At 47.7% G+C, this 13,228-nt stretch overlaps 1 protein-coding gene across 1 annotated transcript in view; it reads right to left on the reverse strand.

Moving 5' to 3' along the window:
- The window catches only part of LOC119372721 (neuropilin and tolloid-like protein 2), a 333,508-nt gene that overhangs the window by 145,387 nt on the left and 174,893 nt on the right, over positions 1 to 13,228 (reverse strand). The window contains exon 2 of the mRNA XM_037643153.2: positions 12,414 to 12,458. Within this exon, the coding sequence (XP_037499081.1) occupies positions 12,414 to 12,458 (45 nt within the window). The remainder of the gene's footprint in view (positions 1 to 12,413; positions 12,459 to 13,228) is intronic.

The raw sequence follows: 13,228 nt of genomic DNA on the forward strand, positions 1-13,228 counted from the left end.
CCCTTCCGCGGTTTTCGGCCGTCCGAGATGATTCTTTCTGTCTACTTTGGAACGGCACCCCGTTTTGTTTGAAGTGGATTTTCGAGTAAGGCTGGCGAGCTCGCTGAGAATAACGCCGTTGGAGAGATCGCCCTCCAAGGTCTAAAGCCCTGTCCCGCGTTTTGTTCCTGCGCGTTTTTTTTTTTTAGAGGAAGGCGCGGTAGAGCATCGCCACAGGCTTGCACCGCTGAAATACAGCGGCTAGAGCCGTAAGCGTGCCGAATTTTCAACGTGGCTGGTGGTGGAGAAGAGTTTATTATATTTACTGAATTCTATTTATCTGTTTTATTGTGCGATGAAAACTGTTCTAACTAATCTACACCGACGGCTTGAGAGATCGCACTGCGCACTCAACGTTGATTATAACGAAAGACCAAATCCTCAAGAAAAGATTATTTTTCCCGTCTTCGGGCGCACCCTTTGTGAGCACGGAGTGAAAATGAACACCCAGCCAAAGGAAAACAGGCGCGCCGGGAGAAACGAGTCGCAGATATAGGAGTTTGAGCTTCCGATCTCGAATTGTGCTGGAAGAAATCTGTACAATGTAACCAGACAGCACGCATCGCTGCTCACGCCGAGAAACGAAAGAAGAACAAGTTGAACGAAGAAAAGAAGGAAGAGAGAGAAACGAGCGGAGACAACTTGCGTTGGTTCGCGCATGGCGTGCCTTCAAAGGACTCGTGCGGCGTCCTCCCGTATTGTAGCGTCTCCCTTCTGTAAGGCGCAAGTGAACTGCCAGCTCCGAACCGCATCGGCCCCGCTCTGCAATGTCTCCAAGCGATGATAATCGTCTCTGCGCGGAGCACGCGTGGAGAGCAGAGAGCGGCCCAATATAATATAGCGGCGACGTGTAAATCAAGAACCCCATATCGGGGGCACCTGCCAACGGGCGGAGAGGCGACGCAGCGCACTGCGGGTTTGCCGTTTTCTTGCTGGCCTTGTTGATCGCGTCGCGACGGCATCTGCAGAACGCCACTCGAGAAAATGATGGTCGTTTGACGATAATCCGAGTTCGTTGTTCCAGCATGCTGGCCGGAAAGTGCCGCCATGTTCATCGTTAGCCGCATTATATGTGAAGGCGCTGCCCACGCGGGTCGCGCGAATGACATTAGGGGACTTTCCTGATCCCTGGCCAGAGTAAAGTGCCCCTAGCGTTCTATAACGTTTGTCACCGTAGACTCGTTGCCCATTTATTTTGCTTTTTTTGTGTCTTATGGTTAATGGCAATTACGCTTCTAGATGAGCAAAGTCATTGAGCCTGTGTTTTGTGTGACACTTTTTCCTGTCTTTACCTTTTCTACTTGGCTGTGTTTGCACCGGGGCCATGTTCCCAAGGACTCGTTCGGTACATCTGTCGCTACTGCTGCTCCAATTCATTCTCGGCCTGCTGGTGTCTTCGGGTGATGTCTCTATTGCTCTCACTGACCTTGAAAAGACGCTTTTATTTGTTCTCTTAGATTTCAAGCTCCACGCGGCACTGACTAACCGTTCCCTTGTTTCTTTCTTTATTGGGCGCATTGCTTTATTTTGTTTTGAGCACGTCATTACGGGTAACAGATTGTGCCGCCTACAGTGTTTTCATCGCCCACAGGAAACGCCATGTTGCACGTACAGCAGGAGTGCATGAACACAAGTTCTTATTTATTTGTTTATTTCTTTTTACGAAAATGCTATTATAGTATCAATGCCAGACCATAAATACTATACAAAGCAAGGAATTGAACTACTCTCCCGATATTGTGCGTTGGGCATGTTTATTGTAAATGAGAACCTTTTGCCCATCATTTCGACATTGCACGCAGAAATTTTTTTCTCGTGGCGGACGATTTGTTAAAAAAACGAAACAAAACAATTGTGAACACTCTGAAGACTATGGCACACTGAAGCAACTATACCTCGGCCCGAACGGTGGCTGAAGGCATTGGCGAAAAAGTCGATTTTATAATGTGCGTGCTAAAGAGAATAAATGGTTGCGATTTTATCTCGGCAGGTGCTTTTATTCCATTTCTCTTAGTTTTTTTTTTAATCCTTGCACCTCGCGCTGCTTGTTTTCTTATCTTCCCTCTCCCTTCGCTACAACGTCCTCTTTTTACTGAAATCCTATTTTTGCGGCATCTGCTCGATATAGCGCGTCGCGCCAGAATAAATAAACGCAGCCGTCAATGCTAAAGGTGACAAGCTGTTGCTCATATCAATTTAAATTTAGGAGGGCTTTGGTCTGAGCAAGCTGGTACGACATCATGCAAAGTTAGTCAGCATGAAAGACCAAGACCTAAGAAAACACACACACACACACACAGGACCAGTCGGTAGCTCGGCGCCGTTCCTGCGTGTGCGTGTTTTCTTGTGTCTTCGTCTTTCATGCGGATTAACTTTGCGAGATCAATTTTCATGCAACGGGCCTTGAGAACTGCACATATTTTTGCAGTAAAATTTAACGATGTTCAAAGATAGCTGGAGAGCTTGCACAAGGCTGATTCATGCATGCCTTCCATATTTGCATTTCACAGACGTCAACGACGGTCGGCGCATGATACAAACCTTCCGCTGATGATAATTGCTTTTCTGTATAGCTAACACGCTTTGATCGACCATTGGGCCGCTCTCAGCAGCTTCTCGCCAGTGCTGCCGCGCATGCGAGCTTCATTCAATTATTTGCTGCGCACAGAAAGTATGCCCATGCCACACTGTACACAGTATTCTGCATGGTCGCGCTTTTCAAGAGGCACACAGCTGTGCGCGCAATTCATGTTGTCACGTTGCGAGGACGGTTTACGGGCATTTAGCCTTGGCTAAATTCGTTAGTGTAACCCGCGAGTCGTTCGCAACGCTTTGCTCCATAAATGTATTAGCCTGACAGCAGGGACATTGCGCATTTGTTCCGCAGGTTCATTCGCCGGGCACTGAGGCTACGATGAGCAATTTGTCCATTGTGCAAGCATTTGATGCGAGAACGCGCTAAGGTCGAACGATGCCGGGCGAAAGGCTGCCATAGCAATATAATTCAATTGTAAAGGCCCGCTATTGTGCGCGCACACTGTTCAAAACCAATTTGGGACGTAAGCTATAACAAATCGTTAATTTCCCAGCCTTGTTTCGAAGACATTTGCCACAAAGCGAATACTGAAACGTGTGTTCCGCGCGCGCCGCGTAGTGACTTTTCTGCTGCTCGTCGCGGAATATAAGTGAATCAAACGCATAAAATAGTAAACGTAAGAGTCTCAGCTTACGACCTCACGCCGCGTTGTCTCAGTAGTCGTGGCCCACGTCAGCAGCTGGGTACTAGGTTCCAGTTTCGATTATTGGTCGCGGCGACCCCGTATTTCAGTGAGACCTCTATATGCAAAGAAAAGAAGATTGCGTATTGCGCTTTCGGCGCTCGTTAAAGAACGTCAAGGGTTATAAACTAACCTGGAGCCTTCCACAATGGCGTCCCTCGTAGCACGCTGTGCAGCTTCAAGACGTTAAACACGTTACTATCGTTTCAGAGAAGGCACATGCAGAACCGCGTTCGTAACTTTTATGCTAAGGAGACGCAGCCATATTCGAACGATTATGTTACTGCCATAGATCGACTGCACATTTACAAATACGCCGGCAAGCACGTGTAATATTACGAATGCTGTAAAGGGGGCCATACTTTCGGGGAACGAAGCAGAGCTTTTTAACAGCGAAGCTGTTTAGCAAATCGTTCCTTGTGAGTCGATCGCAGAAAACTATCGTAATCTTAACGGGTATGTGCCACTGTGCGGCTACCTGAGAAGAGTACAGAGAGGGAGACAAAGAAAGAGAGAAACAAACAGAGAGACGGCAAGACAGATATAGAGAAATAGAAAGAGAATATTCTTGCCAAATAAGATTCATCACGAGGCGGGATTCGAACCCTCGTACGCTCGGTCCGAAGGCGAGCGTCCTAAACACTCGGCTATCCAGGCACGCTAGCAGAGCATAGCATAGACTTGTATAGCATAGTGTAGCAAGGGGGTGCGAAAGTGAAGTAGCGAGAGGAGCAGAGATGTGATGGTGAGGAGATGGGAAAGGAGGAGGGGAGAGAGTAAAGGATAGCACAGAAACAATGAGAAAGGGAGAAATGCAGAAAGAAAGAGAAAGACAGAAAGAACATCAGCGAAAGAGAAAGAAAGAAGAAGAAGAGAGAGAAAAAAGAGATAGAAAGAAACTGGAAGCAAGCATCGCGTCGTCTAGCGACCAGATACCGCACCACCTAGCCAAGCCGCAGCGCGCAGTTGCTAAGCCACGCCCACCGATACAGACATGGCGCCGAACCTCTGCATAGCCTGGCTGCGTACTCTCGAGGAAGAAGCCACGCATCTCGAAGCTAGACGTGTCGGTCGACGGGGAGTACGAGCGGCGACGGGCCTGTGCTTCGCTGTGCCGAGCTTTGCGCGACTTAGTGCACACTGCCCACACTTTTTTTATATTCACTCAATATTTTCTCGCTTGTATAACAACACCTAGTATTTAAACCTGCGACTATATTTTCCCCGTGACCTTATGCGTCTTTGCTGCAGAATACGTGGTGCGTCACGGTATTTATCGCCCCCAAAGAGGAAGCACGAAACTCTAGCGTAATGGCTTCGCTGTTGCTAGGCGTTATAATGATTTGCGCACATGACTTTACCATCTCACCGCATGTCATACATTAGGTCTTGGTTTAACTTGGTTTAATTAGGCAGTTAGCAGTTATATGTTTCAAGTTTGTTCGCAAATGTTGTTCTTGTACATCACATTTACCTTGGTTGATGAACGACCATTCTTTTTTTATTAATTCAATAAATAAATGTTTCTGCTCTTAACGGCGCGACCGCGATGCAGTGTGCGTGGTTGTTATACGATACCACCGCCATTTTACTGGGACACCATCAACAGATAAGCGACATTTTACACCGCCACAAGCGTTTTCATGAGGAATGATTCAGATTTTTTTTCGGAGTCATAGATGTAGCAAATACGTTTAAAAGGCTGAAAAACGACGTCATTACAAATGTTGATGTTGAATATTATTCCTGAAAATTTCCTCAGGCATAATGTACAGTAAAGCGTGATTAAGTGCAACTTAATTCATTAATTTATCTGCCCTAAATGTTTTTCAGTGCGACGAGAATTTAAATTATTCCGCAGTATGCACCTTTTGGCGTAAAGTGGCGAACGCGATGTTTGCTTCTGGTGACCCTCCGTGCCTTTCCCCCTTTTTTTCGTGTCTCTCTTGTTCTTAAAACGTAGAGCGCAATGAACACACCGCTTAAACACTGAATCACAGCAAAGTTCCTCATGTTAGGAGATGGGTAAGCTATATGCGCCATTCCCGCAGACAGAGCTTGCACTTATGGCATGCGTGAAGCTAAGGGCAGTCCCTTCGTTTCAACAAAACTCGCTCATGCCGCATTGCATGGCTCTACGTTGACTCGTGAATGCTTGTTGCAAAAAAAGAAAGAGAAAAGAAGAAAAAAGAGTCCATTAGGAGACACCGGTAGAGCGGTAACGGACGGCTGCAGGGGCTGAAAGCTTCTCCCGCCGAGGTCTTTTCTTTTTGTCCACGGCCCTCCTGGACAACATATTGAGGCATGTGTGCGGGGCGACACCATCTGGTGGCCTCTTGGAAAGTGGTTCGCGTTCCCTCGCCAATTGATCGCATTTCATAGCGCCAGTAAGCACTAAGATGGCGTCTCGATCGACGAAAGAGTAGGGGGCTGGATAAGGTCATTGCTTTGGTGGCTCCGTCTCCGCTTTACCGCCAGCACACATGCGCTCGCTCGCCGCTGAGGAACATGGGAAAGAACGATTCCTTCGTGGCAGGTGCTGCTCAATTCCTTGTATTTTCGTTCCCGAATAGTTGGGCCAGCTTTTGCCTGGCGCCTACCCTCCTTTGACGGCCCTATGTTGGGTGCCTTTGAACGAAGCTGAAACAATGCCACCGGTTTGCCTCGATGCGCCAACCTTTCTTTTGTGCCCCCCACCCCCCTCCTACCCCGATGGCTCACGCGTTCTCTGTGTTTGGTTCTTCTTGGAAAATGCCGACGGGAAGTGAAGAAAGAAGGAAAAAAATATTCCCCGCGGAGCTATGGGCCACACTTGTTTGCGCGCGGTGCTCAGCCAGCCTCGGGCACAGGCTGGCTTACCGACCGGGCCCCTGTGTCACCCGCGGTGCGGGTCGGACGACCGGCGTTCTGTACTATTGGGTTTGTGTAGCGCTCGGTGGCTCGATCAGTCCCGGAAGAAGCCACGGGCTTGTTCCTTTTGTATGCGCTCGACTGTTTATAACACCCTTAATCTCTTGATCCCTGCGGGAAAACGATGCAGGATTCACGTTGTGTCCTTCATGCCTGGCGATTCTGCTCAGAAAAAAGTCGGGAACGAGTCGCGGTGGCAACAGACGGGCGTTGAGAAGCCCAGTACAACATAGTGCTAAACAGAAGACGGTATTCATGTTTGTCAGATGCACGTCATCTCTTCGTTCCTCTTCCTCTTAGAAAGAGAAGAAAGATTCGCGCTCACGCCTTTCACTGAAATTAATCGCCCCTGACGCAGTAAGATGTACGGCAGCGCATAAACCTTACCGTGCGTAAGTGCATGGAAAGCGATTGAAGCGGACGCTGCCACAGCAGACTTAAGGAATGAAACTTAGTAGCTGATTTAGCCTTCGCAGTTATTTTATCGCCCCGTAACGCAGCGCTGATTTATTATTAATGCGAAGCACACTTTGTCCCATTCCAGGCACTATCGCGGAGGGAGCTGTAATGCGTAGTTATTTCTTGTCACACCGTGCTTCGGACCGACGCTGCATAGCCAGCTTTGCATGGCATATAAGCACAGTTTTATTGTTGTCTCTTGATTTGTTTACTCGCACTTTACCTACATTGTGCCGAAGTTATTCCGCGATGCGATGCTCCGAGCTCTAGCTATGAGCCCGCTGAGAGTGATGCAGTCTGTGAAGCGAATAAGAAGCATCGCCGATAGCCTGCGGGCTCGTTTGACGTCAAAAGGAGGAATTTGCCGGCGTGATTATTGGCCACTCGGCGGCGTTTCACGGGGATAGAAAAGTAAAAAAAAAAAAAAAAAACTCACAGCGTCCCCTATGCATCCGCCTCGGTCGACTCGAAGGCGAAAGCCATCTTCTTTATCTTTTCCTTCTAAGTCGATGTAATGAACCTCCCGCGCACCCCTCCGAAAGCTTTCTGCAACTAACGTGGTTTTTCAATGCCCCCAGAATCGGAGGCATTGTAAGCTTTCTGCACCTCACCTTGTTTTGCACTGCCTCCGGAATCGGCCCACCTTTGGCCCAACAACGACGTCCTGTGATGACGTCACCAAGTGACGTCGCGTTATGCGACGTCGCAATTACGTCACGATGACGTCATATGGTGACGTAATCGCGTGATGATGATATTTTTCATCACTCGTGTTGACGCCGCCGACGTGGGACGCCGACGCGAGACGCCTGTCAATTTTTGCGTTTATGAGGCATCTAAGGCTTTCGCCTTAAAAAAGTCATCCCAGATTGGAATGCTGCACCTGCGTCCAGAACGCAGGGCTTCGATTCATGGCATGCTCTGGAGCTCAATGTTACGTTCACGCTCAGATACTAGGGCAAAAAATGGTGCGTGCACAGAGCCTCAGAATTTTCTAAAAGATAAAAAAAGTACAATAATAAAGGATGCGAGCATGAACTTAAGTTCAAGTTGCATGCGCTCGTGTAAGTCGTATGTATGGCAAGCACTTAACTGTCTACGAAGGTCCGAGAACCGATTATAAGTGTATTGCCATGAGCATTTTGCATTTTGTATGCGCTCTTAATGCGTTGCTTATCTAATAAGGAGCAGAATCCACGCAACTTACCGTTTGTAGGATTCATTTGCCATTGGGTGGCTGCCCTCGGTAGCAGTATGCCTATAGCACAACGACAGTGCCTAACTGCGCCTGTTCTTGCTTGCAGTTCTACATATATTTTATGAACTTTCTTGTGAATACAGGCCAAATGTGAAATAAACTGGAGCTCAAAGTCCGTTCATGAGTGACCCGCAGTCGCTGTGCAGATCTACGGATCTGAGGCTCACCCGATATAGGACGGAATCTCTGAGAAATAACGGCGTCTCGAAAGTGCAGAGCAAGAAGCATGAGCAGCCGGTTCCAAACCACGTGATTCTCTGAAATGAGCATGGTATATGGTGCCTAGCGGCATTTTTTTTTTTTAGTCAGATCTTAAGTGCTCCACAGCACATGAATTCAACCCAACCGAACAAAACTTCGTTATATTAAGACAACTTTATTTAGCCAATTTGTTTTAATGGGGAATGGCTACCAGGCAATGCCTTGCAGCCACCTCCTCGGTTCTTTCGACTGAGGTTCAACTCCGTTATAGTAACTCTTGGTATCCGGTTATAGTTAACGCAAATACGCAAGAGTCGCGTTACAGGCTCACAGTATACGAGATTAAGAACAGACTGAGCTCTAGCGGGTTTAGACAAGCGCATCCCACGTGAAATTATTTAGCTTTTTCGGGTGATCAAACTTACCCGCATTGAAGTAGTTCCACTACTGCGTCGTATAACCACAATTGTATTCCTAGCATGGGTGCGACGTGTAGACTCAAGCGCACAGTTTTCTTGTTATCACACCACAAATTACTACATATGCCATCCTTGCAGGCCGCCTAACGGCAGCCTTGGAAAGTACTGTCGGGACTGGTGGTACAGTTTACCGCCTCTCGCTGCAGAAATAGCTGTCAACTTTGTTGGCTATAGCAACGTAGGAAGCAGCTTTTGCATGCGCGCGCGTGTGTCTGTCTGTCTGCGGATGTCTGTATGTGAGTGTTTCTGCGTGCGCGCACACGTAAGCACACGCGTATGCATGCGTGCATGCGTGCTTTCATCTTTTAAAGTGCAGCGCGTATAAGTTCGTCGCGAGAATTTCCTTTCATAGATCGCAGCGAAATTCCCGAATCGGATCGTAGCAAAAAGGGTGGACGCGGACGTTCCTTCCATTTCGGCCCTTTTTCCCCCGCCCTAACCGTCATGAATGAGGCGCAGCAAACGAGACCAGACGGTCGGGGTGCCGTGTTTCCCCCGCCGAGGAGGGTATCACTCCGCGCAGAATCATCATCCACGCCGTAATAAACGGTGCGCGCGATACGCCCGGGACATTGTCATCTTCCCTCCATATATGCACAGCGCCCCTCATTACGAATAGACGGCACATTGGAGGCCGTTCGTTATCTCGCGTGCCCGCACAACGGTTGCAGCAGCAGCAGCAGCAGCAGCAGCAGCAGCAGCGTCGGACATTCGGGGTGCCTTGTGCATCGACCCCTTATCGAACAGACGGGGCTCGCCGTCCCCGACCGTTCACATTAGACCCGCAGATGTCTGAGCGACATCGGCCGTTTCAGCGTACGGCCAGGAATGTGTCGCCACCGTGACCACCGGGCTTCTATAACTGCTTCTATTTAGCTGCGTGTACGGGGTTCCCCGGTAGAGGCTCCGTGCTCGCTTGTTTCTGCTCCTCCGAATCTGTTACCAACTTATTCGGAACTACAGAATGTCGTTTGCTCCTTGTTATCAGCGATTAGAACGGTTATAATTTTTTTTTCTCACTCCACAAGCTGCAGGAACATTGAATTCTGCCGTATCTTTAAACACGCGAGCAGGATTCCTTCCGAGAATCTATAGTCGCGCTGCGTTCCCGCATCCTTGCTGCTTTTTTTTTTTTTAGAAACAGGAATGAGACAGTAATTACGATCTCGCTTCTGTCTGTTTCTCTGTGTCACCTCCGCACAATTGCACGCGCAAAAAAGAAGAAGAAAAAAAAAGCAAGGATGGAAAGGCTTTCTGGGCCTTGCGGGTCTCAATAACCCTATTCAGGATCTTGCTATATAGAATTCTCTGGGCACCCCACAGAAATAATGGAACAGCGGGAGCTTTGCATACGAAGAAGCGGCGCACTTCTTAATTTGGATAGCTCGTACTTCCAGCGGTCTCAGAGAGAATAACGGAACCCGCGCAGTTCTCGTAGAGTCTTCTTTTTATGATCGATGGACAAAATATACGATACCGCAGTCGTATTGACAATCGTATAAATTATTCAAATGCGTGAGAGGTAAGAATGCGAAAAAACAAAACAGAATTGTTTTCTTCCTGAGGCCGACAGCCCGACGCTGCGCTTTCTTTTGTACCATCAAAGTTGCGTGCACTCTAATGGCCCCCTCTTCCTCGCATTGTCTGCGCCTCATTTCTCTCGTGGCACAGCATTGCTCGCGCACCAAAGAAAGCGTTTATGCCTGGCAGCGCTGAGTCGGGCTTTTGGCAGAAAAGGATCTCGACATATTTGTTTGCTTATACCGTTTATCGCACTGTCGTTTCACGTGGCTGTTAGAAGGGGTACACTCGAAACAACCAATATAGGTGCAGTGCTCTAAGTTCTAGATGGTCTTATTGTACACCTTGGTGATACTGGAGCATGAAAATATTGTTTTTAATGAGAATCCAGTCATTAGAGCATGGGCGACGAGCTTAAGTGCTAGGTGTTTGCTGAGAAATTGGATAAACTGAGCAATAGAAAACACACACACACACACACCATCTGCACATACACCTATGGCGACCTATACACAAACTGGTAGTCCAGCGAGTCTAAAGGCAATGGGTGTTAACAGCAAGTCACATGCAAAGTGCACTATCTTATGCCGTTCTCTATGTATGTCTTTGTGCTGGTTGCGCAAGTAATTATGCGGCAGTGCAATTCACAGGTTCTTTGATTTAAAACAAGGAAGGGCTTCTGTGCTGTAAGTGGCAGCAGAAGCTATAAAGTGGCTTAAATGTCAATCTAAAATGGTCTACGTTGCGGGTACGTGAAAAAAAAAATGGAACTCTGGTGTTGGCGTAGAGTGTAAGAAATTTGTAACCACATTGTTATGTCAAATGAAATTGCCAGTGCATAAGGTACTTGGAAAGAGAAGAGAACAACGCGGCGCGTATGCTTTGTCACCATTGCTGTAATGACAACAGCGTATTCTTTGGCGCACCACAATAATCTTATGAAACGTTATAAATAGACGATACATTTACGGCAATTGTGCGAAAAGTGTACGCGCATGGCTGCATGGAAGCGTGCAAGCTTCAGTGCGTGTTTGCCTACAAAGGGTTATGGTATTATTAAAGGGGCCCCGCAGCACTTTTCTGAGTTATAATGGAATAGTCTCCCCATTAGCGCATGCCGCTTCGCGAATGACATGCCGCAAAAATTATTAGAATCCGTCAAGTACGAGCGGAGTTACAGCGGTTCGTCGCACGCTCCAAGCGCTCTCTCTCTCTCTTCTCTCGTACCAGCGAGTGCGATGAAAGCTACGCAGGAAGGGAGGTGACAAGGGGGCAAGAAGATGCGGCCCTTCGTCCGCGCGCGTCATCACCCTGAGCAATTTCTCTTTTTTTTTTTCCCCCTCGAACGCACGGCTTACTTTCAGTGTGATCGCGAGCGCGCGCGTGGGCACGTGGCGGCATCCCGCGGCGGCCACGGAAACTATGCAGCTTACGATGCTCAAATCAGCCAAAGGCGGTGACGTTGGGTATATATATGGCGCAGTATTTTGGGTATGTGATATCATTTGTAGAGAGAAGAGGGAGTGATTTTTAGCTGACTTGGAAAATTACGTCTTAAGAAACTTGGAGCGCGAGCTTACTTACTCTTTCGGTCTTACTTGGGGAATTAATTGTAAGTTCCAAGCCACGTGCTATGCTATAATGTTTGGCTCGCGTGCTCTCGGGAGCCTCAACTATCGATCGGCAGCGTTTTCTGACCATGCTGAAAAAGTGTTGCAGAGCCCCTTTAACTGTGTGAACACATGAAGTGCATACACCTGAATTTCTGGCAGTTTTGCAGGGCCCATATCCGAAAAATAAGCAAAAATAAAGCTCTTATACTAAAACTGTTCATAACAGCTGGAAGCATGACGTTGAGACGGAACTTAGTCACAGTGTGCAGGCGCTCTCATGATGTGCTTGACTGGGTCCTCGAGAGTAACGCTGTGTAACAGGGTAAACTTAATACATTTGCGGACTTTCACTTGACGCGGTAACTTTTTGGTATTGCTCCAGTTTCTAGAACTAGCAGCTCATTTATTTTTTCGTTTTCATTATTCAAAGCTTGCCAACCAGGCTGTTGACGTGTATTTTCTAATTTATTTTTACTGCTTCGTTCACCGTTTATTTTTATCCTTGTAAAAATTAATGGAACTCGTTCATTTATAAGAGTTTTGATTGCAGAATCGTCCATATTACGCGGTCACAAAAATCTTTCTTTTTTTCGGCCCTTATTGGATGGGCTTACCGTGCATTAGTTTCATGCTAAAATGGAAGAAAAAGACTCACCTGCAATCATACTGCTCGTTATTGTCAGGAGTGTGACTGCCAACGCTGAAAAATGAGAAAAAGAAAAACGAATGAGATGAAGAGGCCGCGTCATAGAAAGCAATTGAAAAGAGAAGCAAGCACGAGAAACGTCGTAATAAATACGAATACTTGCGAAATACAAGTGATCCTGATCAGTTTTACATGCGAGCGCATAATTTATCAGAAACTTAATACAACTACGCTTCTGGACCACAAAAAGTGCACACTAAGGCAGTCTTTTTAGGTCTTTCCAAATGTTTCCTACGCTGTCATGAGACTTGAAACTAGTTCTTTCGATACTTGGCTCCCATTTTCGTAAAAAAAAAAAATAGAGCCACTCCAGTCTGTGGAGGTGGGTGAAGAGCGTAGCGCACTCCCGTCTCTGTTCTCGTCGTCGTTCTTCACAAGTGCGCTGCTCCTCGGGCGTTCTCACAATGCGCGGTCGACCCATACGTGCCACGCACGACCGCGCCAACGCAGCGCCTAGACTCGAATGACGTGGCGAAATGAGTACGAAACGAGTACCGCTCCACTAAAGCGTTCTGAACCTTACGTTATGTTGCATTGCCTCCGCGATCGGCGCACCTTTCACTGATCGATGATGTCAGTTGATGACGCCATCTTGTGATATCGCGATGGTGTCATGACGACGCCACAAATTCCGGTGATCTGTGACGTGGTGACGACATCACATTATGACGTCATTATGCAACGTCATCGCTTGCTCGGAGGAGGTCACGTGGGTTCCTTTTTTTTTTTCTGTACGTGGACGGACGCGGACGGACACCACAAAA

This window comes from Rhipicephalus sanguineus, chromosome 1 (assembly GCF_013339695.2).
Source record: "Rhipicephalus sanguineus isolate Rsan-2018 chromosome 1, BIME_Rsan_1.4, whole genome shotgun sequence".
Taxonomy (NCBI): domain Eukaryota; kingdom Metazoa; phylum Arthropoda; class Arachnida; order Ixodida; family Ixodidae; genus Rhipicephalus; species Rhipicephalus sanguineus.